Consider the following 26847-nt stretch of genomic DNA (forward strand, 5'->3'; position numbering starts at 1 on the left):
GTAAAAATCCAGTATTACTTAAAACATCTCTACTATCATTCAAATGGTTTAATCTGACTTAATGGGCAGTTTGCTCAAGTGAACCACCTGCTGCTCACTTAATTCTCTTCACATTAATCTTAATTTAAAAATTCTAAAAATTACCTAAAGGATTTTAAGATTCAAAATCTAATCCCTGTAACTTCAAAATAATTGTAAATTCTAGTGGTTCCTTTATATTATTCCAAGTAGAACTTCCTATTTTACATCACAAGCTTAAGTCTCACATTTAGAAAAACTGTCCACGTTTATGCGTGTCTAGAGTTCTCCAATGCAATCAGATATTACAGACAGAGTCAGACTGGGCCTGGAAAACAGAAAATGGACATCTTTACCCCCACTGTATACATGTGTTAAGAAACTTGATTTTTACTTTAAAACATCTACAATACACAATCACATTAATACTCTTTCCTCCTGCTCTGCCTTTATCATGATGAAACACATGCAAATTCAAAAGGCAACTTTTTCAAGTAACTCCTGCCATGGTTACCAACGCTTGTCTTATCATTTTCAGGAGTCTTAATGTAAATTCAGGTTTTCGATAAATCAAAATATTCTGCATTGCTTTAAAACGGAAAACAAAAAAATTGCAAAATGGTACTGATAAAACTCATATGAATCAATGTGGGCTAAGGGCTAAGACTTTTTTTCAAAAATTTTATTTAATAAGCTCATTCTTATTTACTCTAGGTAAAAAATTAGTAAATGACCAGTGTCTCTATATATCTCTTCTTCAAATAAATGCCTGTTTACAATTCAGTGTCTAAAATCAAGAATCTAAAAATAAAAAGCCAAGTTGAAGAAAAATAAACCACCAATTCTTACCCCATACCACTGCAATATTTTTTATGCATAGGAATACAACAAACTCAAAAGAAAAAAAAATAGTGTTTTATTAACTACCACACTGTTATAATACACTTTAAACGTACAATAAGGTAGCCTTTAAATTTGAGGTGGTCTTAAGAATAACAAATGAACAGAATTCCAAATTTTTGAAATAGGTGAACTGCTGCAGTTACAGGTATACATTTAGGAAAACTGTATAGCTCTTACAAGACCAGCAATGTAACTTTATTTTGTACATTTTTGAATTGAAAATATAAACAATAATTAAAAAATAAAAAGAAAATACAGCATAATAAAAAACATACGTTTCTCAATTAAATGTACTGGATACATATAAATTTTAAGGGAAGAAGCAAAAAAGGAAAATGATTGATATTTAAGTGCAGACTGACTACCTAGACAAAAAAAAAAGACTTAAAAAAATATCATAAAACCTCTAGTTCTTCTATGACTAATATCCATATGGAGTATCGTCACTATGGAAGTGATTTTGTTATGTTTGCATATGTTATACTTTACTGGTAATTTACATGATGGCTTTTAAGGCCCTGGGAGACATGGTTTTTGGAAACAAGATTGGATAAAAATCACTGCTAAGACGCAATACACCTTATTTTTTTGGTCCTCCAATAGTCAAGAAAAGGGATAATTCACTATAACATTCTCTTACCACCCAAATGCCTCAACTTATACATTTTAAACTTTTTTAAACATTGGTTATATTGCCCAACTTCGTTATTGAAAGAATATTAACAAGACATTATTTTGGCAAATTAAATCTTAAACATGGCTTTTCAACAGGATTTAAAAGGTGACTATCCCTAGAGTTCCATGTTAAAATGTAGTTTTCAAAATCTTACAAGAGTAATGCTTAAAATATTGTACATAGTTAACCTAATTAAAATAATTAGCTTCAAAATGACAAATTGATAAGCTAAGTAAAGCCTACACTATGTAACATTTGCTTGGAAACTTGATTTGTCAGTTATGCATAATAAAAATTCCAGTCATCAAGAAAATTACAAAATTTTTTATCATAACATGATTTCTTTCACCCACCAGCTCTTTTATCTTACAATAGATAAATACCAACATGTTCTCATTTTTACACTAAACCACACAGGATTGATGCATTTGGTTAGACTACCATTCGCATTGTTAAATTCAATTTTCTCTTTATATAACTTGGTAAAATTTCATTTCTTCTAGATTCCAAAAGTACCTACAAAACCCATGCAATTTTACCATTTTTAATATACTATGGAATATCATACAAAGTAAGGCATTTCAGTGTCATGTATAACCAAGTTACTGTCAATCCAAAAATTTTTGCACATCAATAAAAAGATATCTAAGAACTTAGGAACAATATTCTTCTCACTACTGTATAAAAATAACCACAATGAATAAGTATTTGTGTAATATTTACTCCATTGTCTCATTTCCAGAAACTGTGACAAGCTGTAAAGGTATTTCAGTGTTGGTAAGGATATCTTGATTGCTGGTGGCGGAAGTATTAACAGTTCCTATCCCTGAAACAGAACCTTGTTGAATATTTGCAAGGATAAGCGTTGTTCCTCCTGCAGTAATCAAAGTATCATCTCGCGCAGCTTCCACAGATGCCAGCACTGTACTGCTAGAGTGAATACCTTTTTTATTCTGGTGTGTTTTAATATGTTTGGCAAGGTGGTCACTTCTCATAAAGCGTTTTGAACATTCTGGACAAACAAATTTCTTCTCACCTGTTAAGAAAAAAATTAAGTTACTTGGTTTTAAAAATTCAACTTTAATAGCTCAATCATCTCCCCCAAAACAGAAAGTAAGTCAACGCTGACAGGTGAGGATGGGAGCAGGGGTCTATTAAAATTGTATTCATTTTACGAGCTACCCCTGCCAGATTTCTCTTACAGAATATTTCTCCTTAAATCTTTCATCTTTACTTTTTGATGAATAGCAATCTTCAAACATGTATTATATAATAGATGGATATTCAAAATAAGACTTTAATATCTCAACTACGCTAAGAGTTTGTTTGAAATACCTGTGTTAAGATGCCAGCTAAAAAATAAGCATCTATGACACACTTTAAAGTCTAAATAAAAGTATATTCTTTCACGCTATAATTAAAATACTAACATGCCATGTTCATGATACTAAACCTTCAACTCTTAAATATGAATTAAAGCAACAGGGTACTTCTAGATTAAAGAAATGACACCACAAGCTTGAGATCCAAAAAGAATGAGTAATCCTTAGAAAAATGAATCTGGCTAGCTGACTTGACTTCAGCTACAACAATCAAGAACAAGCCTAATATGTCAAGATGTTAAAGCTGTTAAAATCCTGATGCCTAAATTTATTTCCCAGCATGAATAAAGTAAGTTTAAATACAAAAGACAGACTGAACTTCTATTATGTTGAAGACCGACTCTGCAAGATTACCAAAAGAGAAGACAAAAGGCCAACCTAAAACGAATTCAGAAAGAAATCAATAAAAATCAATCAATAAATCTAGTAAATATTTTCTTAATTCCTTTCTTCAAAAATGTCTTAGCCTGTATCCTTTGTTCTAGCACCTCTACTCTACATAGGTCTTTATCAGACCTCATGCTTGAACTATACTGCAGTCACATCCTAGTCTCTCTCTCTCTCCAGACTATCTTCCTTAAAGACCAAATTTTATTACATCAGAAAACTTCAAGATTATATTAAGTGATATGGAAATGCAAGGGTAACTTGCAGATGAAGTAACAGTTTAGATGCTCCACTGCCTAATTTACAAGGACCTTTAAAATGTGCCTCAATCCTACTTAACAGAAATGTTATGTAAAATCTCATCCTCATTCACCACTACAAAAAAAAAAAAAGGTCTCTCACTTCTTCTATTAACATACCACCATTTTTCTACTAAAGTATTTCCCAGTTTCTCTTGTAACATTAGTCCTGAGAGGTACTCCATGGCAAACGGCACAAGGTTAGGAAATGCTACACACACATTACATCACTAACTTATAGATGCAAGCTGTCCATCTAGCATTTAATTTAAAGGTCCTAAGAGGTACTGCCTTGAAGGTACTTATACCCTCTTTGGCCCACTATTTCCTACACTTATTTGATCATTGATCTTTTTCTCCCTTTTACATTATTCCTTTTTACAACCTGCTGATAAAATCCTACTGAGGAAAATTCTGTTAACAGGGCCATCGTAAGGTCTATTATCCCATACTTTACTATCCCAAGCAGTAATTATCTCTGTTTCTGAGCCTTTTCAACAGCAGACTGCAACACAAAATCTTTTATCTACCTTTTTTTTTTTTTTTTTTTTTTTGAGACAGGATCTCACTTTGTCACCCAGGCTGCAGTACAGTGGCATGACCTTGGCTCACTGCAACCGCCGCCCCATGGGCTCAAGCAATCCTCCCACCTCAGCCTCCTGAGCAGCTGGGACTACAGGTACACACCATCCGCCCGGCTATTCTTTGTCGTTCTAGGAGAGACACGGTTTCACCATGTTGCCCAGGCTGGTCTCAAACTCCTGAGGCTCAAGCAATCTGCCTTCCTTGGCCTCCCAAAGTGCCGGGATTACAGGCATGGGCCAGCATACCCTGCAGCCTTATCTACTTTCTTAATTGTCTGTTGCAGTTTCATGTAGGTTAATCTCATCTGTCTACCCACCCAATGAGAGACAGGAACTAAAACAATTAGAGCATCTGTATACTACTACAGACCTCATAGGTAATTTTATACAATACTGAAGGCCAAAGTAGGATATGTGAAGCAACGTCAGAGATAGTTTATTCGCTTAACCTAATAGGGAACTTGGATTAGAATCCAGATGACTTCAAAATCCATGTTGTTCTCCATTTTACCATGCTTCTTCCAAGCTCTCTAGGGATTGTAAATACATATTTTTCAATTCTCCAGTGTTGAGCATAGACTGATGAACACTTTAATCATTTACATGGTAGTAGGAAAAAACTATCTCTAAGTTAATACTGTTAGGTTTCAGTGTAGATCAGTCACAGGTCCATTTCATTTAACAACCACACAACACTATGTAAAAATAATATAATCAGAGAAAGTCTTCACATCAACATTGCCTTGGTTATTCCTCAGTGAAATACCTTTCCCTTACCTCAGAGACACTAAAAACAAAAGAAAAGGTGAAATGCCCAAATATGTCAGAAGAAACAGGAGTATTTTTTGTTACAGTGTTAAGGGGAAAGAAAAAAAATAGGATAGATCAAGAGTAAAAGCTGACAACTAATTAAAAATGTTAACAGAATAAAAATAGTATAAATGTGGTTTAAAGCATTCAATAATGTCAACAAAAGCCACCCAAAGTCTACTTAAATATAACTTTATTTTAGAAGATAAGCCAGACTGACTTGTTCTTTGGAATTTATGTTATTAAGATGGTGTTACTAAAGGTAAAAATTGGATGTAATTCATTGTATTTTAAAGATTCAGTTCAGTAAGGAATGCTAATAAAAAAGAAATCAAGGCAGTTATGTAGCCCTATAATTCATTTTTGTCTGTTAAAAGTAAGTATTAGTAACCTGTATGTGTTCTTCTGTGCCTCTGTAATTCATCACTTCGAGTAAATCTTTTACCACAGTACATCCAGTTACAAACAAAAGGGCGTTCTCCAGAATGCCAACGCAGATGAGCTCTCAGATGTGAGGTCTTCCCATAGACTTTACCACATCCTGGTATATGACAAATGTGTTGCTTCTTTTTCCCAAGATTGGTACCTCTAAAAAACACACACAGAATAATATATACTTATATGAAAATATTCAAATGGACATTACCATTTACATCATATATCCCCATGTTGAATTTTAAATAGAAGACGTTATCATTACAAAGTCAATCAGAAACCAAAACCATTTAAAATCAGTTTAAATGAAAATTTATGTATTTCAAGCATATACATTTTATATATTAACCTTACTCCAGAATTAATGTGATTGTTGTCCAAATGTAAATATGCTCAAGAATTATGTAAAAGGACATTTCATATGTAAAGAATGTACAATAAAGCTATTTATTCTTCTATCAGAACCATTCACAAATTCTACGCATAAGCCTGATCCACTTAATTATATAGGAAACTAAATGTGGTCTGTATTCAAAAGTCGTCAGATAATCAAAAATATATTTAAACCAAAGAATGAATACGTAACTGATCACAGGTACAATTAAAAGATATAGGCAGCTTTAGCAGACTTTAATATGATTTAAGAATATTTGTTCATATTTGTGTGGCCACACTCTGAATATACACTGACTTGGAGAAAGCTTTTTTTTAAATCTAGCTAAAGCAATGGTCTGAACTCCCTTAGCATTAGATGAGATAAATACAAATCAAAATTATCTTTACATTTAAAATTCCCTTCATATTAACCATGTAAAAGATACCCAAAATTAAGACACAAGAGATATAATAAAATACAGTTTTCTCCACATCACAAAATTGGACATTTATTACATTTCAGTATTTGATACCAAGAGCAGGGTTTAGAAGATATGAGATTAGATGGGTGAACAGAGGTATCTTAGCCTAAGCAAGAAGAAAACTTTTTTGATCCCAGAATTGATCATTTGAATAGTATTAAACACTACAGAAAATGTTATTTCTCAACCTTTTAAAATAAAAAAAAAAAATAGGCTTGTTACTGAATAAAAATAAATTAGTTTTTAAAAAACATGACACTTTGGACAAAACAATTTGTATAAACTTTACAATGTTTCTGAGTTTTTTTTAAAAAGTACATTTAGCCCCCTCCCCAACTCCCCTCCTCCCCCAATCTCACAGTTTAGGCATATCCTGTAAAACTTTCTATAGCCTGTAAATCCTCCTGTATACAATACACCTATCGTTTTTCAAATTTACTGGAAAAATGCATATTTCCCCACATTTATATTTTAATGTACTCACACTCAGTAGCATGTGAAATTGCCATAGGACAAACAGTGCTAAACGGTGCAGTGCTGGCTGTTAGATGCCATAGGTGTTCTGAACAGGGAGACATCAATGTGGGCTCCAGTAGTTAGAGAAGGCTTCGTGGAGGAGGTGGGTAGGATTTAGATAGAAAGGAGGGAAGGCATTCCAGGCAGAGGAATAGCATAAGTAAAGACAAGGAGGAGTCATGCTGTTGTCTCAAGGGCAAGGATGTCATAATCTAACACAATTCTAGTTTCTGCTCCAGTCCACCCCCAATTTCTACAACTCTCTTCAAAGAGCTGAGTTGAGTGAAACAGGTTTTTCTGGCTCCCTTGCAATGCCAAAGTCTTATTAACCAAAGCCAATATTGATTCCATTTAATTTAGATTTTTAAATTTATTTTATTATTTAAAAATCCCTAAGAAAAACAGCAATGTTTGTGGCTACTGGTGTACAAACCAATTTTACATATCGTGTTCACCATAGCAATTTCACAGAGAACCCAATTCAGTTCACTCGTGTACTCATTATTTCATGCCTCTCCTCTAAGCCTACCACTCAGGTCAATAATCAACGCGCTTTTACAAACTCAAAAGTGCATTTCACAAACTTAGCAAAATTTAGCATGGGAACACTAACAAAGCACAAGACTAACAAATTAACAGCAACAGATCTGGGTTCTCAAAGAAGCAAGAAGCTAGGGAAGGTATTTTTAACTGAATTATTAGGAAATAAGAAATATTATTTGAAAATGGGACAGGCATCTAAGAAAGAAAAAACATAGGGGCGGGGTTGCACACATATTTAAGGAAAAAGCTCAACATCCAGGCCCAAAATTCTATTTAAAAAGAAAATTTCATTCAAAGTAAGATATAGATATGGTAGATGTGGATTTACGGCATGTCATACCAAGGCTTGAAGGGAGAGAACTGAAGTGAATTTCTCAACAAAGTTCAGGTAAGAAAAGATTTAAAGTTTTCTTCTTGATTAATATCCACACCACTAATGCCTATAATATAGGAAAAACTAATAATTTTACGTTTTTATTCTTGAGTGTCTAAACTTGTTCCCAATAATTTAATAATGCTAAGATAGAGTGGAAGCTAAACTGTGGGTAGAGGAGTTAAGAAAAGTTAAGTAAATACACTCTCTTCTGCTCAGGGTGGGAAAAACAGGACATAAACTGAAATGCTGACAAAGAAAACAGATTGTGCACAATTTTAAAAATATGGACTGATGTTTAATCCATACAAAACCTATATAACAATCATGCCTCTAGAATGTATTTTACTTACAATTATTTGTCTCTCACTAGGTTATCTCTCACTAGTTTAAACAGTCTCTGAAAGCTGGTTCTGCTCAATAAATATTTGCTAAATAATTACGACTTTTAAATATTTTATATTTTACACCTTACTTTAAAAGGTAAACAAATAAAATTTACTTCTCTAAAGATGAATAAAATCAGTTCTCTAAAAATGCCATCTTGCCCATATTCTTTAAAAAAATAATGGTTGCAAAAAAAGACAAATATTCTAAAAAACTTTTTAAATTACTATCTGTATCAACTCGCAGAATACTTTAGAATAGTTTGGATTTACTACCTATGTTATGCTTCTATCAATTAGGTACAATTGTCATTTATACAAGTGTGTCTATCACACATATACTGCTTGAATTGTGTTCAAACAAGCTCTAAGAAACAATATAGTTTCTTTTCTTAGGAATCTCAGTTTTTATTGCTTAGAATAAGTGAGCTATTAAAGAATGAAGTCACAAAAGTTCTAGAAAAAATATAAATGAACATTTTTATAATTCTCAGAATACGGAAAACTTGTAATAGCATGGTAACAAGGCATCTAATAAAGGAAAGGCTGACCAACTTTAATTTTTTGTGCTTAAAATGTTTGCAAGGTGTAAGTGATGGAACTGTTTCTTTACTTGTGTAATAACAATGCATTCTATAAACCACTGACAAAGGCAATGTAAAACTGGGAAAAAACATTTGCACGTGACAGAGTTACATAAATTAACAGATTTACAAAAAAAAGAAAGAAACAATTCAAAAAATAAATTTTAAAATGGCAAAATAACATCCCCAAAAATGCTCAACCTCACCAAGTAATTTAAAAATATACTAAGACAATATTAAGGTATTTTTCATCTGTCAGACTTTCAAAGGTTAAAAATAATTGTAAAATTCATTGTTGGCAAAGGTGTGGGAAACTAGATACTTTCACACACTGCTGGTTAGAGTATAAACTAGCCTTTCTAGCAGACAATTCCCTTTAACCCAGCAATTTCACTTCTGCCAACTTATACAAATAAAATAATCAGACAAATGTGCAAAGACATACGTGTAAGATTATGACAATAAATTCCCAACAAAAGATGTTAAATCACTCTACATCCATACAATAGAATACAACAGAATACTACACAGCCATAAAAATGATTCAGACTATATAGACTTGAAAATATGGTCACAAAAATTCTCAAAACAAGAACAGACATATAAAACAGTGAGAATAAGATGATTCTACTTTAAAATACATGTAACATCTTAAAGGACATATACAAACACGTTACTAGCTTAACTTGAAGAGGGGTGGGATTTTGGTGTTTTTAAATGTCCTATGTGTCTACATTTTTATGAGCATGTTTTAGTTTAATAAACATAAACTAATTACAACATTTTCATTTTAAAATAAAGTGAAACAAAGGCCAGGCCTCCGTTAGATTTGACTTTTGTGAATAATTTATCTTAAAAGCCCCTCTAAAATGAGTTTCAGAAAAGTTACTGCCTAGTTAGAATTCACAATTTTAATTGACCAAAATATGTCAAAAAACAAAATTTTAAACTAATTACAATAAACATGAATACCTAAGGATCAGATGTAGAAGGAGAGTCACTTGGGAGGCAGTATAGTTTAATGGTTAAGGCTCTGGAGTAAAACTAGGTCCGAATCCCTGTTGTGTGTGCTCTTAGGAGTCACTCAACCTCTCTATGTCTCACTTCTAACACCACTGGGAATACGGTAAACTCTCAATGTTACCAGTTGTTAGCAATTATTATTACTGGAAAGGGCTGGCCAACGTGCAACTCAAAGGCAGATAGAAATGCTCTATTAGATCAAGTTTGTTAACTCTATTAAAAGTACATTTTATCTACTTAAACAGTGCATTTCTAAGAAAGGTATGTTAATTTTCACCATGACAAGGGATTTGGTTAAGTATGGCTTTAGAGTTCTATCCATTTTTGCTCTATATATTTCAAAGCTGCACAAAAAAGGGACCGTGGCTATTAAATCCTCTTGGTGGAAATTTAATATTATTAACAAGAAATACATCTCTGTCTTATTTGGGGCTTTCACCTCAATCCCGTCTCGTGTGATATATTAACACTGCTATCCAAGTTTTCTTTTTGTTAATACTTGCCTGATAAATCTTTTTCCATCCCTCATCTTCAATATTCCTGTGCCAATTATTTGAGGTGTTCTTTATAATTAACATCAGTCTGGATCTTGTGTTTTTTTTTTTTTAAATATGATCTGAGTCTCAATCTCTTCATTATTAAGCTTAGTACATCCATATTTAACATAATTTCTGATCATTTTGAGTTTACTCCAGTCATGTTATTCTGTCTTAATGTTTACCTTTAAAAAGACTGAACTGAAATACAATCCCATTTTTTAAAAAATTCAATCTATTAAGGCTTATTTTTCACTTCTATTGAAAATGGAAATACTTATGCTTATTAGCCATTCCTGAACTTAATTTTTACGTAACTACTATTCTCAACCTAAAAAATCAACTTTTTATCTATATTTAGGCAAATTCCATTGCTGGTTTGCAAACAGGCTAATTTCTGATCAGTGTGGGCCTGTTAAATGGCATCTGCTCTACTATTTTTGAAACAGCAAACTAATAATTTTAGTTTAAAAAACATTGAGAACTGAAAATCCAATTCCATATATTTTGTTCTCTAACTTCTGCCACACGCATACACACACACCAAAAATGATCATGTAATAATTTCTCATAATTAAATGACATAGCATGCAGTATTTCAAAAATCAGAATGATATTAGCACTCTTAAAAATATATATGTGTTTCATGTATGCATACCTTCCACCACCTTCTTTACAGTTGGGACAGGTGCAAGCTACCCTCCGAAGTCTTTTTCCTTCTTGATGTTGTTGGTCCCCTTCTTCATCTACCACCTGTACTCTTAAGTGTGTTAGGTCATTGGTATTCAAGGTAGAATCACCACTGAGCTGCCACTCTTCAGGATCAGGTTCTTCTTCCTTGATCCTAATATCTAAAGGGAAAAAAAAACCAAATACAGATGAGAAGCAACCAAATGGCCCAAAAAGACAGCATGAAATTACATGTCTTCTCCCAATGTTACAACCTTGCAAGCACTACTTCTCTTGCCTAGACTGTTTTCCAGTTATTTTGTTCCTTATCTAACTAACCTCTATTCTTCAAGACTAGTTGGAGAGTAATCTCCTGTATAAATGCTTATAGTAGAATTAATAACATTAATTAGTTCATATGTCCCTTTAGATAATAAATGCTTCACTCAAAGTTCTCGGAAAATACAATCTCCCTAAATGAACAAGTCTTCTGTAAGAAGGAACTTCCAATATAGGTAATAATCTACCTGGAAAAACTTTCTCCTCTACTTTTCTATGCCTTTTATGTGCAAATAATACATAAAGAGATGTTACAAGATTAAGTCAGTTCATATAGATGAGACCACAAAGTGCTCACTAAAGACAATAAATTAATTGCCCAAAAAGTGTTATACCCAATTTCTAATCACTGCACTCATTCATACACATCTGGGTATACTTTCAAATTCTCACCATAAAATCAATTAATGTAGTAAGCCCTAAATAATTCTCCTTTGCATACCAACTTAATACAGATACCTTAAAAATAAGTCTTCAGTACCAGGCACTTAAGTTTACATCTTCCTTGGTATCTCAGTATAGATGACAGGAAAACACTTTTTTTTACTGTGCTGTATTAGTGTCCTACATGGTGGCTAGTTATTCTTAGAAATCCACTATTTATAAGGCTCAGGAGAAACGAAAGTAATAATCCATCAAAATGACCCATAAAAGTAAGAAAAGGTATTCAACATTGTTAAATATCAGGGAAATAAAAATTTAATTCACAATGAGGTATCATTACACACCCACAGAAATGACGAGAAATTTTAAAACAGACCGTACAGACTGTTGGCAAAGAAGTGGAACAACTGAAGCTCCCACGGTGATGGTAGGTGTGTAGATCAGTACAACCACTTTGGAAACTCTTTCATCTATATCTTCTAAAAGTGAACCTATATATACCCTATAGCTCAAACAATTTCCCCCTAGGTACACAACCTACAGAAATGCATACACTTAACACCAAAATACAAGTACAAAATTTACAGCAATGTTATTTGTAATCACCCTAAACTAGAAAAACTCACATATCCCCTAGTATTGGAATGGAAAAACAAATCATATTTGTTCATATAATGGAACATGTTAAAACAATGAACATTAACAACAACTTACATGCAACAGAAATGAATCTCTCCAAGCATTTCGAACAAAAGAAGCCCCCCCGCACCCCCTATGTATTCCCTTTATATACAGGGAATGGGATCGTGTATGATATTTATATAAAGAAATTTTCATTTATATAAGATTCATAACAATTGGCAATGATTCCAACCATATGACACGTTGGAAAAGGCAAAACTGTGAAGACATTAAAAAAGATCAGTGGTTGCCAGGAATTAAACGGGAGGGAGGGATGAATAGGCACAGCACAGACGTATTTTCATTTCAGAGTACTGAAAATACTATGTATGATGTAATATAGGTGGATGCATGGCATACATTTGTTCAAACTTACAGAATGTATAAACACGAAGAGGGAACCCTAATGTAGAGTATGGACTTTGGGTGATAATACATCAAGCAAATTCATCAACTGTTAACAAATGAACCACTCTGAATGATGTGTGATGTTGACATAGGGAAGGGTATGCATGTGCAGGGGCGGGGGGTAAGGTATATCTCTATACTTCCTTTCATTTTTACTAAGCATCTCAACTGCTCTTTAAAAATTTATTTATTTATTTATTTATTTTTAAGCAGAGTCTTGCTCTGTGGTGGCGTGACCTCGGCTCACTGCAACCTCTGCCTCCCGGATTCAAGTGATTCTCCTGCCTCAGCCTCCCGAGTAGCTGGGATTACAGGTGCCCACCACCATGCCCGGCTAATTTTTGTATTTTTAGTAGAGACAGGATTTCACCATGTTGGCCAGGCTGGTCTCGAACTCCTGACCTCAAGTGATCCACCCACCTCAGCCTCCCAAAATGCTGGGATTACAGGCATGAGCCACTGAGCCCAGTTTAAAAATAATTATTTAAATGTGAAGGGAGTAGGTGCTCCATGGGGATAGAAGAGTGGTGACTGCCTACTTTTGAGGGACATATATGACTGAGTACAGGGAGATTTCAGGGTTGCTGGTAATATCCTATTTCTTGATCTGGGTGGTAGTTTTCCTATGTTCATTTTGTAAAATTTCATCAAGTTATATACATTTGATCTGTACATTTTCTGAATGCATATTATACTTCAATATAAAGATTATTATAAATTAAATATTTTAACGTAATTTATAGGTGATTACTTAGGAACTGTTAAAGACAATTTTTTTTGCTTTACCTCTAGTTCCCACATAGTTGACTAAACCTTCCCCCATTTTTATACAAATAATAAACTTAAAATGAGTGTGTCCCACAGATTAAATTCATAATATGAAATTTAGAATATAATTTTATTCACTCAACAACTATATGTATGGCTACAATGTGCCAGTCACTGTTCTAGGTTCTAAGGATAAGGCAGTTAGCAAGTTAAAAGTTCATGCTGACTGGGCAGGGTGGCTCATGCCTGTAATATCAGCACTTTGGGAGACTGAAGCGGGAGAAACGATTGAACCTAGGAGTTCAAGACCAGCCTGAGCCAACAGAGAGAGGTCCCGTCACTATCCAAAAACAAACAAACAAACAGGCCAGGCAGGCATGGTGGCACATGCCTTGTGGTCCCAGCTACTCAGGAGACTGAAGTGGGAGAATCACTTGAGCCCAGGAGGTTCAGGTTGCAGTGAGCCATGATCACATCACTGCCCTCCAGCCTGGGCAACAAAGAAAGACCCTGACACAGTTTCGATATTTGTCCCCATCCAAATCTTATGTTGAAATGCAATCCCCAAAGGTGGAGGTGGAGCCTGGTAGGAGGTGATTGGATCATGGGGGCGGATTTCTCATAAATGGTTTAGCGGCACTGTCTTGGCACTGTCCTTGCAATAGTTAAGAGATCTGGTTTAAGTGTGTGGCACCTTCCCTCCTACTCTTTCTCTGTCTCTCACCTCCCTCTACTTCTACCATGTGACGTGCCCATTCCCCCTTTGCCTTCTGCCATGAGTAAAAGCTTCTTGAGGCCTTCCCAGACCCAGATGCCAGCACTATGCTTCCGGTACAGCCTGCAGAACTGAGTCAATTAAACCTCTTACAAATTACCCAGTCCCAGATATTTCTATATAGTAATACAGGAATGGCCTGACACAGTCTTAAAAAGAGATGATAGTGGCCTGAAGCTAAGGTATTGATGAGGAGGGGTAGAATTGTTCAGTCAGAAAATATGTTTAAAGTAGAGTCAAAGACATCTGCTAACAGATTGATAACAGGTTATCATGTGAGGAGCAAGAACAGAAAGAAGTTAAAAACACTCCCAAGGTTTTTTTTTTTTTAAATCCTGAGCAACTAGAAAGATGGAGTTGCCATTAACTGAGATATGGTAAACTGAAGGTAGACAAGATGGCAGGGGAGGGGTGCCAGTCAGGGGCCTATTTTGAAATATGAAAGTTCTGAATGCCTATTGAATATCCAGATGAAGGTGTTCATCAGACAGTCAATGGGTTTGGAGTTCAGGTAGAAATCTGGCCTGCCAATATCAGCATATACATTAGGCATTGAGAGTCATCTGGAATATAATGTAGACAGGAGGAAACCCTGCAGCACTCCAAAATTAACAAGCAGAGATTAAAAAGAACCAGCAAAGGGGACTGAGTGCGCCAGTGAGATATGAGGAAACTGGTGTCCAGAAACCAAACTGAAGAAATCATTTCAGGAAGAACTTAACTGTGTCAAATACTTAAAAAGTCAAGTAAAATAAAGACTAAGAAATGATCCTTGGATATAACATTGTGGTAATCACTGGTGATCTTGACAAGAACTGTGAGCACAAAACCCTGCCTAGTATAGACTCCAGAGAGTGGAAGGAGATGAATTGTAAACAAGTACAGGTTAACTCTTTCCAAGGGTTTTGCTATAAAAGCAAGCATTATAAAATTGGCAGTACAGTTCCTAGGTTAGCCCACAAGGGTAGATTTGACACATAAGGGTACCTGAAGTATTTGTAAATCAGCCTTTATATTCTGTAGCAATAGTGCATGCTAGCAGTATAAAGAAATGAATGTGCTGACTAAAATTTGATTAATATTTGAGGAAAAGTATGCAAAAAATTTAAGCAATGAAAACAGAAATTCAAGGAAATGTGTATGACACATTTAAGAACTTTATAAACAGCACTGTTTTTTTATTATGTCAATTCTCCACCTCAAAATGTTTAAGTTTCCTTTTCATTTGACGAGGTATTGCACTGACAGTATCTCTGTCCTGTGATTATGGCTGTTTTCAAGGCCTACCAATAAAACAAGCTTGCGAAAGGGGTATGTACAAAAGAAAAAAAAATTCTGCATACCTGGGCAAGAATTGAAGAGAAAAAAACAGAAAATTTAAATAATGAAATATACACATACACCCACACACACAATATGGTTACAAAGATAAGGCTAATTTTCAATATTAGTTAAGTATCAATAACTCAGGGCATGCCTAGATTTCTATTAAAAATATTACAAGAAAATCCTAAATACCTCTTCCTAAAATTAACTGCTAATTATTTATCAATAGAGCTAACAGAACATTTAAGATAAATTCTTAACCAACTTATCAAGTCTGGAACACGCATACTTATATTTAAATAGCTAACATTAGATAAATATGAATTACAGTATGGTTGATAAAATGAGACATTATCTTTTATCAATAGTGTGCCATTAAGATTTTGTTGTTCTTATCAAAGTCTTTCATATTCTCTGCCTTCAACTTTTTTAAGCACTGAAGTAATTTGATTCTAAATCAAATTTGATTTAGAATCAAATTACTTCATTTGATTCTAAAAGTTTATTTTATTTACATTTTCCCTTTAATCAGCTTCACCTGCCATAAAAATCATCTAAAAGAACCACCGGATAATCCTACAATATCTCATGTATTATAAAGTTTCATTATTCCTCAGATTCCTATGGATATTTCAGAGGTACCAAGTTTTTTTTCAACTTTTCTTCTAAGGGGATAGTTCTAAATTATAGATATGAGTTCCTAAAAATATAACTTCACTAATGCTAAAAGAAGTTAACACTTTAGGGGTTAGGTTTTTAAAACTAAATGTTATCCCCTTACCAAATATAATAATAATTTAAAAAATATAGATGGATGGTTAATCACCATCTTTGCTTTAACATCAAGCGATCTCTTCCCCCAAATGCCATCTCCTTAGATTTGGATCATTACTCTTCTATAAACTGCTCCTTTCCTCCCATTAGAAATTAATCTTTTATTAACCTTTCATTTTTATAGCAGTTTTCCAAATTATTTTATATACACATACATATGAACATAACCAGAAATGACTGATTTTCTAATATGTATTACAGAAGATCTCATTTTATAGTCTTACCACAAATATGTGAGAAAAAGATGATGTGACCTGTAATTAGTACACTGACTAGCGAGATATTCACTTCACCTTATTAAATCTGAAGTACTAGTTAAGCCCCTGTTAAGGGGACTCCTACTCTCTCCAATGATGAATATGATGGCTAAACACATAAGATAAGGATTTACTACTTGTAGAGCACTATTCTAAGTGCTTACATATATTAACTCATGTCATGCTCCCAACTACGCTGAGTTTAATATTATTTTCCCCCTCCTTTCTAGATGAGAAAACAAAGAGGTTATGTAGTTTGCCTGAAGTCACACAGTTGAAAATGGATGGAGCCAGGATGTAAGATGAAAACTGTGCAAAACCATATTGCAGATATTGCTAAAGATCAACTCCCTACCAGGGCCAGTTCATTCATAGGAACAGCAGCTTTAAGTTAGCTTCCCTGTATATAAATATATGCAATTGTAATTAGTTTTAGTTTCATTAAATCAAATCAAAGTGAGTTTAAAAATCTAGGAAAGATAAAGAAACTTTAGTACATACATAGACTATTTTTTCTTTGTTTGAGACAGAGTGTCACGTCGCCCAGGCTGGAGTGCAGTGGCGTGATCTCAGCTCACTGCAACCTCCACCTCCCAGGTTCAAACTATTCTCCTGCCTCAGCCACCTGAGTAGCTGGGATTACAGGCATGCAACACCACACCCGGCTAATTTCTGTATTTTTAGTAGAGACCGAGTTTCGCCATGTTGGTCAGGCTGGTCTCAAACTCCTGACCTCAGGTGATCCGCCCACCTTGGCGTGATCCGCCCACCCAAAGTGCTGGGATTACAGGCGTGAGCCACCACGCTCAGCCACATATGCTATTATATGTGAAATATTCTATTGTATGTATATAGTATGTGTATGTAGCATGTGAAATCCTGTCACACACTACAACACGGATGAACCTCAAGGACATTATGTTAAGTGAAATAAACGAGTCACAAGACAGCTATGATTCCATGAATATGAAGTACTTAAAGTAGTCAAAATCATACAAACAGCAAGAAAAAAGGTAGTTGCCAAATGGGGGAGAGATGAAAAGGGAAGTTGGTATTTAAAAGGTAAAGAGTTTCAATTTTGCAAGATGGAAAATTCTAGAGATGTGTTACACAACAATGTGAATACACTTAACGTTACTGAACTGTACACTTAAAAATTGTTTAGATGGTAAATTTAATGTTATGTGTTTTTTACAACTTTTTTTAAAATCTGGCAAATCTTCCCTGTTGTCCCACTCCCATAGAGGACTTATTTTAGGAACCTAATGGATAAAATCCTCAATGTCACAGGTAAGAAGGTCAGAGAAACTATGAAGGATACACAGCAATATCACAAGTTATTGTAACACACAATACTCTTTCCTAAGGCTCTGCCTTGTCCCCATAAGCTTTAGGGACTAGTTTTCCTCTCCCCTTCAGATTAAAAAAAAGACTACTTTAAATTTACTATAAAGGTTTTTTTAAAAGCTGTTCTACCAGGTTAAAATAGTACACACACAAAAAGATAAAGTTCTCAGTAATTCCTAACTGCTATCCAAGAAACAGCAGGAAAGTGATCTGCTATAAGCAGCTGTAACTCACAACTCTCAAATCAAATGTACTAAAATGTACTAAATGTTCATCTTAAAGGTAGACTGAATTTTTAGGGACAACTAAAGATCTGAAGCTGTCTATTAAGAATAAGGTTAAGTATTCAAACTGCTCTTGATTCAAAACAAACTATGACTACAACAGAAATTGGATCTTAATGTAGTTTACCTCCTTTCCCACCTCCCAATCACCTAATCTAAACATTGTATCACAATGTCTAGTCTTAGTCTAACTACTTGAGGACAAAATACAGTTTTTCAAGCCTCCTTCTTTAGTAAGACCAATGAAGGAAACATACAAAATAGCAATAATATATATTATTTTTTAATCTCATCTCTTGGTATTTAATAGATGTACCTATTATAATCTTATTCTCGGTTTTCATGCCTTCTACCAAATAGATATATATTTTCTTCCAGGTTCTATGTATGTATTTATGCTACTCACCAAGAATACAAAAATGAGGCAGGTGGTCCCCAGAAAAGCCCTGTCTTTCAACAGGACAAGTGCCAAGCATCCTGTAGAACGCACCAGAGGCTGGGCATGGTGGCTCACGCCTGTAATCCCAGCACTTTAGGAGGCCAAGGAGGGAGGGTCACTTGAGTCCAAGTGTTTGAGACTGGCCTGGGCAACACAGCAAGACCTGTCTCTACCAAAAATAAATTGGGCCACAATGCCCAAATAATTTTAAAATTATTTTTAAATAATTAAAAAAAATTTTAAGAATGTAAAAATGGCTTCCACATTAATTCTATTAACTAAGTCATTCCAATTGCATATTGCAATAAAACTTAAATTGAATGGCTTGAAGTCGTTTCTTAAAATATTCTTTAAAAAATAGCCATGACAGAACAGAGTTGGTTATGCTTTTTAGATAGTATTGTATTAGTCCGTTCTCCCACTGCTATGAAGAGATACCTGAGACTAAGTAATTTATTTTTTAAAAAGGTTTAATTGGCTCATGGTTCTGCAGGCTGTATAGGAAGCATGATTCTGGCATCTGCTCTGCTTCTGGGGAGGCCTCAGGAAACTTACAATCATGGCAGAAGGCAAAAGGAGAGCTGGCAAGTCACATGACCAGGGCAGCAAGAGGGTGGCAAGAGGTGCCACACACTCATAACTAGATCTCACAAGAACTCACTATCACCAAGACAACACCAAGGAGGATGGTGGTAAGCCATGGGAAACCACCCCCATGATCAAATCACCTTCCATCAAGTCCTTCCTCCCACATTGGGGATTACAATTGAACATGAGATTTGGGTGGGACTTCCAAACCATATCAACTATATATCTTTTTTTTTTTTTTAAGACAGGGTTCTCACTCTGTCGCCCAGGGTGGGGTACAGTGGTGTGATCTCCGCTCACTGCAACTTCCACTTCCCAGGGTTCAAGCAATTCTCCTATTTCAGCCTCCCGAGTATCTGGGACTACAGGTGTCCGCCACCACGCCCGGCTAATTTTTGTATTTTTTAGTAGAGACTGGGTTTCACCACGTTGGCCAGGCTGGTCTCGAACTCCTGACCTCAGGTGATCTGCCGGCCTCGGTCTCCCAAAGTGCTGGGATTACAGGAATGAGCCACCCCGCCCAACCTATATCATTCTTATAACTTGTTGAAATGCAATGGTAATGGCATATATCACAATATAAATTCATTTTCTCAAATTTAAGTAGCTTGAGATCCTTTTAAGCTTTAATTATAAAATATTTTAATTAAACTTTGGAAAACAGTATTATTTACTATTTCAACTTTCAATTATTTGTGTATCGCTTTAAAAATACATCAAAAACTTCTAAAATTCAAAACCTTCAGGGCATCAGTTATTTAAGATAGTTATGATATCTTGAACAAAAATTTCTCCAGAATCAATTACACATTTACCTACTTTCCTTGGCAGGAAGCTCAGAACGTTATTTAATCTTTGTCTAATTATTCCAATTCATTATTAAAAGTAATTTATGGTATCAAATAGGCCCTAGAACACTGAACTAAAAACATTCATAATTATAGTTTTTGATTTCTTCTACTTGTTTTTCCTGCCTTCTTCCCAACTCTGGTGATATCAACTCTCCATCCTCCACCTCCCAGGTTACCGTACCCATCATCCCTTCTACTGTACATTTTCTAAGCCAGTTTTAAATTTGGAAATCAGTCGGAATTGTTAAAACTGTATATAAACATTAAATAAATTAGGACTAAAGAAAGGATCTAAGGCTACTCTTAAGAAACTCAAACCCTTCAAAATGAAGATGGCCACGGCAGGTATATCTGCTTCAGTACAGGAAATTTCAAACTGTTAAGTGTCAGCAGAGAAGAGGGCCCCAGGCCCTCATGTAAGTCAGAGCAGCCCCATTAATATTAGTTTTATACACTGGAGTTCTGCCTAAGATGTCATTTGAGGAAAAGTCTCTGCTCTAGCACTGGACTAAAACTGATGTTTCTGCCACTGCTGCAATGGCTAGGGGGAAAACAAACAACCAACAACAATAAAAACACATGGTTTGGGGTTTTCTTCCTTCATTAAAAAAAAAAACAAAAACAGAACTGCCTTTAAATAAAATGATTCCGTTCCAACACTTTCTGCAGACTGTAAACAATCCTGAGTTGGTATCAATATAAATAGAAGAAAAAATGCTTTAAATGATCCACTAAACGACACCTATCTATTGCTTTGAACCCCTAGTTATTTACAAGCTTCATTGTTTTCTATTTTCCCGTGTCTGCTACCTAAATCATCTCTGCCGTATTACCTATATAATTAGAGGACCCTTAGTCACCATGTGGGTTGGCTTTCACAAAGAATAAAAGCCAAAGACCTGGATCTTGGCAGTTTTAGAATTTGTACATTTTTCTTTTGCCCTCAAATTTTTACATATTTGATTCAAACATTTATTGAACAACTATATTGAGCGAACATTTGTTGACCAAAATTATAATCTAACACATTAATCAGAATCAGTGAAGCTGTGCTACAGTAACATCAATCACAAAAGCTCAATGGCTTTGATACAACAAAAATTTATTTTTCACTAATTTCAAATGTCCAATTCAGGTTGGTAAGGGAGATGTGATCATGACAGTGCCTCAGGAGTCCAGGCTCCCCTTGATACATGCTTCCAGGCTCCACTTGATACATGCTTCCAAGCGGAAGCATGGTTGCCTTGCCAAAGGTGAAAGAAAACGTGGCAAATCACATTCTGCTCTTTAACTTCCACTCACATTTTACTGGTTACAAAAAGGCACATGGCCATGCCCGACATTAAGAATTAAAGGAAAGGGCAATTCAATGATTTTTATGAAGAATCATGACTCCCTAGTCCCCTGCTGTCAAATATTTATTCTTCCCACATGAAAAAATACACCTGTCCCTCCATTCAGAAGGTAACCCAAATATCCCATCCAGTCTCAGCATCAAGATCAAAGGACAGGATCTGCGCTGATGGGGAAATCACCTCTATATCAAGTCCAGATGCAGCCCCTCTTCACAGAGACCTATTTATTAAAACAAGTTATCTACTTCCCTTCACACACACAATACACACTGACAGAATATAAAAAATGCTCCAGTTCAAAAGAAGAAAAGAAGACAACAGTCAGTAGTTCATAGCAATTCATAAGCCAGGCTGAACAGATTGTGCAAGGGCTCTCTGTCCTGGAAGGTGGGGAATGCTCTGACTGACCCTTGGGAGGAGTTTCTAAGTCTGCTGTTCTCTGTGCCTCTAGGTTCTGCCTTCTGGAAGGTTTTTCCTGGTCTGTTATCTTCTACCGCTACAAGTGAAGTGAGCATCAGAGAGTGTGACTCCTTAGCAGAGCAGAATTCTCAGCAGGCAGATAAGTCAGGGAGGTATGGGGCAGAGAGCAAGATCATTATGTATCAAGCAGTTATACTTTATTCAGACTTTTGTCTATGCCTCTCCCTGAAAAAATTAGAAGGCTTATCTATTTCATTCTATCCAATTCCAAGCGCCAATGTCCAGAACCAAAGCTTTTTTCTAAGATATGCCTCTTAGATTTACTACTTTTCTTTGCTTTCTTGCCCCATGAGACAGTGTGTCTATTTCTCTCTAACTATGGGTACCTTGAGTTTACCTGGCTTTAGCAGGGATTCCATACCTTTAGTCTCTTTTCCCTAACCCAACTGAAAAGCAATTCCCTCTCAAGTTGGCCTTTACTCTGAATTACCTTAATCCTTTCAGACATTTTAACAATGGAAGTGATGGTCATAACCCTGACTGGATCCTGCCAAAAGGATGAATTTTAATTATCTACTCAAAAGCCTTTTCAGTTGTGTCTCCTACTGATTGGAGGTAAGAAGCAACTACTGGTCAGGCACAGTCGCTCATCCCAGTACTTTGGGAGGCCAAGGTGGGAGGATTGCTTGAGCCCAGGAATTTGAGACTAGCCTGGGTAACACAGGGAGACTGCCTCTAATTTAATTAAAAAGAAAAAAAAAAAAAAGGAGCAGCAGTAATTGCTTCTTCTAATCCTACAAATTCCCAAATTTCTGGACTCTGTATTGCTTTTCATTCATACTTGCAAACTAACCAATTATTTTCTAGCTCATCTCTTTCTTATAACACCTTGTCGAATGAAACCAGTACCAGTTAAAATACAATTTGTTTTCCAACCTTGTCCCAAAAGCTTCAAATGCATTAAATATATTACTTGCCTTCCAAGTTATTGCACGTAAGTTTTATATAATAATATTGTTCTCTGCATCGTCATGTTTCTAGCATCTAACATCAGTTTCCTTGCTGCCTGATCCTCAGGCCAATGCCACAGTTGAAGTTTTTTGTTAGAGCATACTATTCCTTGTATAAATTTTGACTTAAGTGATGATAGGCTGTAATAATATAGGTGCTGTCTAATAGAAATACAATGCAAGCCACATACATAACTTCAAATTTTCTAACAGCCACATTAAAAAAGTAAAACTCAAAGGTAAAATTAATATATTTCATTTAACCTAATATAGACATACCTCAGAAACACTACAGATTTGATTCCAGACAAGTACAATAAAGCTAATCTTGCAATTAACCAAGCCACACATTTTTTTGGTTTCCCAGTACATATGTTTATACTATACTGCAGTCTATTAAGTGTGCAACAGCATTATGTCTAAAAAAACAAAAAGTACATTAATTTAAAAAAACTTTACAGCTAAAAAATGCTAACAATCATCTGAGCCTTCAGTAAATCGTAATCTTTTTGCTGGTGGAGGGTCTTGCCTCAAAGTCGATTGCTGCTGACTGATCAAGATGGTGGTTGCTGGCTAGGCGCGGTGGTTCACATCTGTAATTCCAGCACTTTGGGATGCCAAGGCGAGCAGATCACTTGAGGTCAGGAGTTCGAGACCAGTCTGGCATTTTTGTTGTTGTTGTTTTTGAGATGGAGTCTCGCTCCGTTTCCCAGGCTGGAGTGCAGTGGTGCAATCTCGGCTCACTGCAACCTCCACCTCCCAGGTTCAAGCGATTCTTCTGCCTCAGCCTCCCGAGTAGCTGGGACTACAGGTGTGCGCCATCATGCCCGGCTAATTTTTGTATTTTCAGTAGAGATGGGGTTTCACCATATTGGCCAGGCTGGTCTTCAACTCCTGACCACGTGATCCTCCCACCTCGGCCTCCCAAAGTGCTGGGGTTACAGGTGTGAGCCACCACGCCCAGCCGGAAAATCTGTTGTTTAGTGTGGCCATTTTCATCAATGATCTTAGCTTCCGGATAACTTCTTGCAGCTTCTACATCAGCACTTGCAGCCTTGTCTTTATGTTATGGAAAGTTTCTTTCCTTAAACCTCATGGACCAGTATTCTGCTAACTTCCAACTCTTTCTGCAGCTTCCTCACCTCTATCAGCATTCACAGAATTGAAGAGTTAGGGGCCTTGCTCTGGATTAGGCTTTGGTTTAAAGGAATGTTGTGGCTGGTATATCTGGCCAGACCACTAAAATTTTCTCCGTATCAGCAATGAGACTGTTTTGCTTTCTTATCACGTGTTCACTGGAATAGGACTTTTAATTTCCTTCAAGAACTTTTCCTTTGCATTCACAACTTGGCTGTGTGGCACAAGAGGCCCAGCTTTTGGTCTATCTGGGCTTTCAATATGCTTTCCTCACTAAGCTTAATTATTTCTAAGCTTCTGACTTAAAGTGAGATATGTGCAATTCTTCCTTTCACTGGAACACTTAGAGGCTACTGTAGGGTTATTATCAATTTGCCTAGTTTTTTCTTTTTCTTGAGACAAATTTTTGCTCTTTTGCCCAGGCTGGAGTACAATGGCGTGATCTCAGCTCACTGCAACGTCTGCCTCCTGGGTTCAAGCAATTGTTCTGCCTCAGCCTCCCAAGTGGCTGGGATTACAGGCGCCTGCCACCACGCCCGGCTAATTTTTGTATTTTCAGTAGAGATGGGTTTCACCATGTTGGCCAGGCTGCACTTGAACCCCTGACCTCAACTGATCCGCCAATCTCGGCCTCCCAAAGTGCTGGGATTACAGGAGTGAGCCACCGTGCCCGGAATTGGCCTAGTTTCAATATTGTTGTGTCTCAGGGAGGAGGGAGGCCCGAGGAGAAAGATGAGGAAACAGCTGGTCGTTGCAACAGTCAGAACATACAACCTTTATATCAATTAAGTTCACCTTCTATGGGTGCATGGTCTGTTGTGCCCCAAGACAATTACGACAGTAACATCAAAGACCACTGATTACAGATCACTGTTAAGAAGTATAATAATAATGGTCGGGCGCAGTGGCTCACGCCTGTAATCCCAGCACTTTGGGAGGCCAAGGCAGGTGGATCACGAGGTCAGGAGATTGAGACCATCCTGGCTGACACGGTGAAACCCCGTCTCTACTAAAAATACAAAACATTAGCCAGGCGTGGCGGTGGGGTCCTGTAGTCCCAGCTACTCGGGAGGCTGAGGCAGGAGAATGGCCTGAATCCCAGAGGCAGAGCTTGCAGTGAGCCAAGATAGCACCACTGCACTCCAGGCCTGGGCGACAGTACGAGACTGTCTCAAAAACAAAAATAAAAAATAATAATGAAAAGGTTTGAAATATTCCAAGAATTGCCAAAATGTGACACAGGGACACAAAGTGATCACATTCTGATGGAAAAATGGGGTCAACAGACTTGCTCAAATGCGAGGTTGCCACATTCTTCTTTTTTTTTTAAGTAGTATCTGTGAAGCACAATAAGATAAAGCATGCCTATATATCCAAAGAATTAAATTTCAATCTTTTATCAATAATAAAAATTATTCATGAAATGTTTTACATTCTATTTTTTATACTAAAACTTGAAAATTCAATTTGTATTTTATTACACTTACAGCACATCTCAATTCAGTCTAGCCACATTTCGAGTGCTTAATAGCATCACAGGGCTAATGGCTCCCCTATATAACAGAGCAGGGCAAAATTAAGTTGCAGTAACAACCCCTCAAATCACAGTGGCTTAAAACAAAGGTCTGTTTTTTATTCACATCCATCATAAGTCAGCTGATGCTGCTTTCCTGACTTATGGATCAATGTTAATGGATCAATCACCATGACGTATTTCATTGGCCAAAGCAAGCTCCATGGCTACACCCAACTTCGGTGTGCCCATGAAGAGAACCAGAAATATTAGGAAGACAGTACAAATGACTAACATTTATAAAACTTTATATATATATATATGTAAGTTATAAACTAACATTTATAAAATCACAATTTAAAACTTTCAAACTGTTTTCAATAAATTCTACCTTTATTTTCCTTTTGCTCTGATATAAGCCTGCTTCAAAAAGCAAATGAAATGATAAAGTGGTAGAGCTATACTACTTGAATACACTACTTCCATTAACTAGATAAAACAGTAAATCTAAGACAAATAAAATTTCTTTACCATGGAACATCATTTGCCCTTCAACGAAATTCCTGAAGATTTAATAAAAGCACATGAAAAGCGGAAATAAGAGTTGGATGTGGTGGTGTACATCTGTAGTCCCAGTTACTTGGGAGGCAGAGGTGGGAGGATAGCTTGAGCCCAGGTGTTCAAGACCAGCCTAGGCATCATAGTGAGACCCCATCATTACAAAAAATTAAAACTTAAAAAAATTAGCAAGGCACAGTGCGGGGCACCTGTAGTCCCACCTACTCAGGTGGCTAACACAGTAGGATCACATGAGCCCAGGAGTTTGAGGCTGCAGTGAGCTATAATCATACCCCTGTACTCCAGTCTGAGTGAGAGAGAACTTGTCTCTAAAAAAAAAAAAGAGCACTTAATTGATTAGAATGGGAAAAAAAGCAAAAATGGAAACAGACATCAAATACCATTTTTTAAATTCATTTTGGCCATCAAGTACTTCAAATCCTCTTTAAAACTTTCTTACCAAGTCTTTTTGAGTGGTTACTGCTGTTGAAACAAGTATAGGCTGAAAGAAAATTAAATAGGAGTGAAAAAACCAATTTATTTATAAAAAGTAGGGAGAAAGCAGGAAATAAATGACATAATGTTAATCAAA

General features: G+C 35.9%; 1 protein-coding gene across 4 annotated transcripts in view; it reads right to left on the reverse strand.

Annotated features, from left to right (window-relative positions):
• Positions 1–911: 911 nt before the first annotated feature.
• The window catches only part of SP3 (Sp3 transcription factor), a 57340-nt gene continuing 31404 nt past the window's right edge, over positions 912–26847 (reverse strand). For 3 of the 4 annotated variants that reach the window (XM_016950059.4, XM_054679952.2, XM_063791308.1), the window contains 3 exons: positions 10971–11163; positions 5451–5647; positions 912–2633 (listed from right to left, as the gene is read on the reverse strand). In XM_016950059.4, coding sequence (XP_016805548.1) covers positions 2317–2633; positions 5451–5647; positions 10971–11163 — 707 coding nt within the window. In that variant the 3' untranslated portion in view covers positions 912–2316. Of the gene's footprint in view, positions 2634–5450; positions 5648–6835; positions 6958–10970; positions 11164–26847 lie in introns of all 4 variants that reach the window. The other variant, XR_010150156.1, reaches the window with a different exon arrangement.

The sequence above is a fragment of the Pan troglodytes genome, chromosome 13 (assembly GCF_028858775.2).
Source record: "Pan troglodytes isolate AG18354 chromosome 13, NHGRI_mPanTro3-v2.0_pri, whole genome shotgun sequence".
Lineage (NCBI taxonomy): Eukaryota > Metazoa > Chordata > Mammalia > Primates > Hominidae > Pan > Pan troglodytes.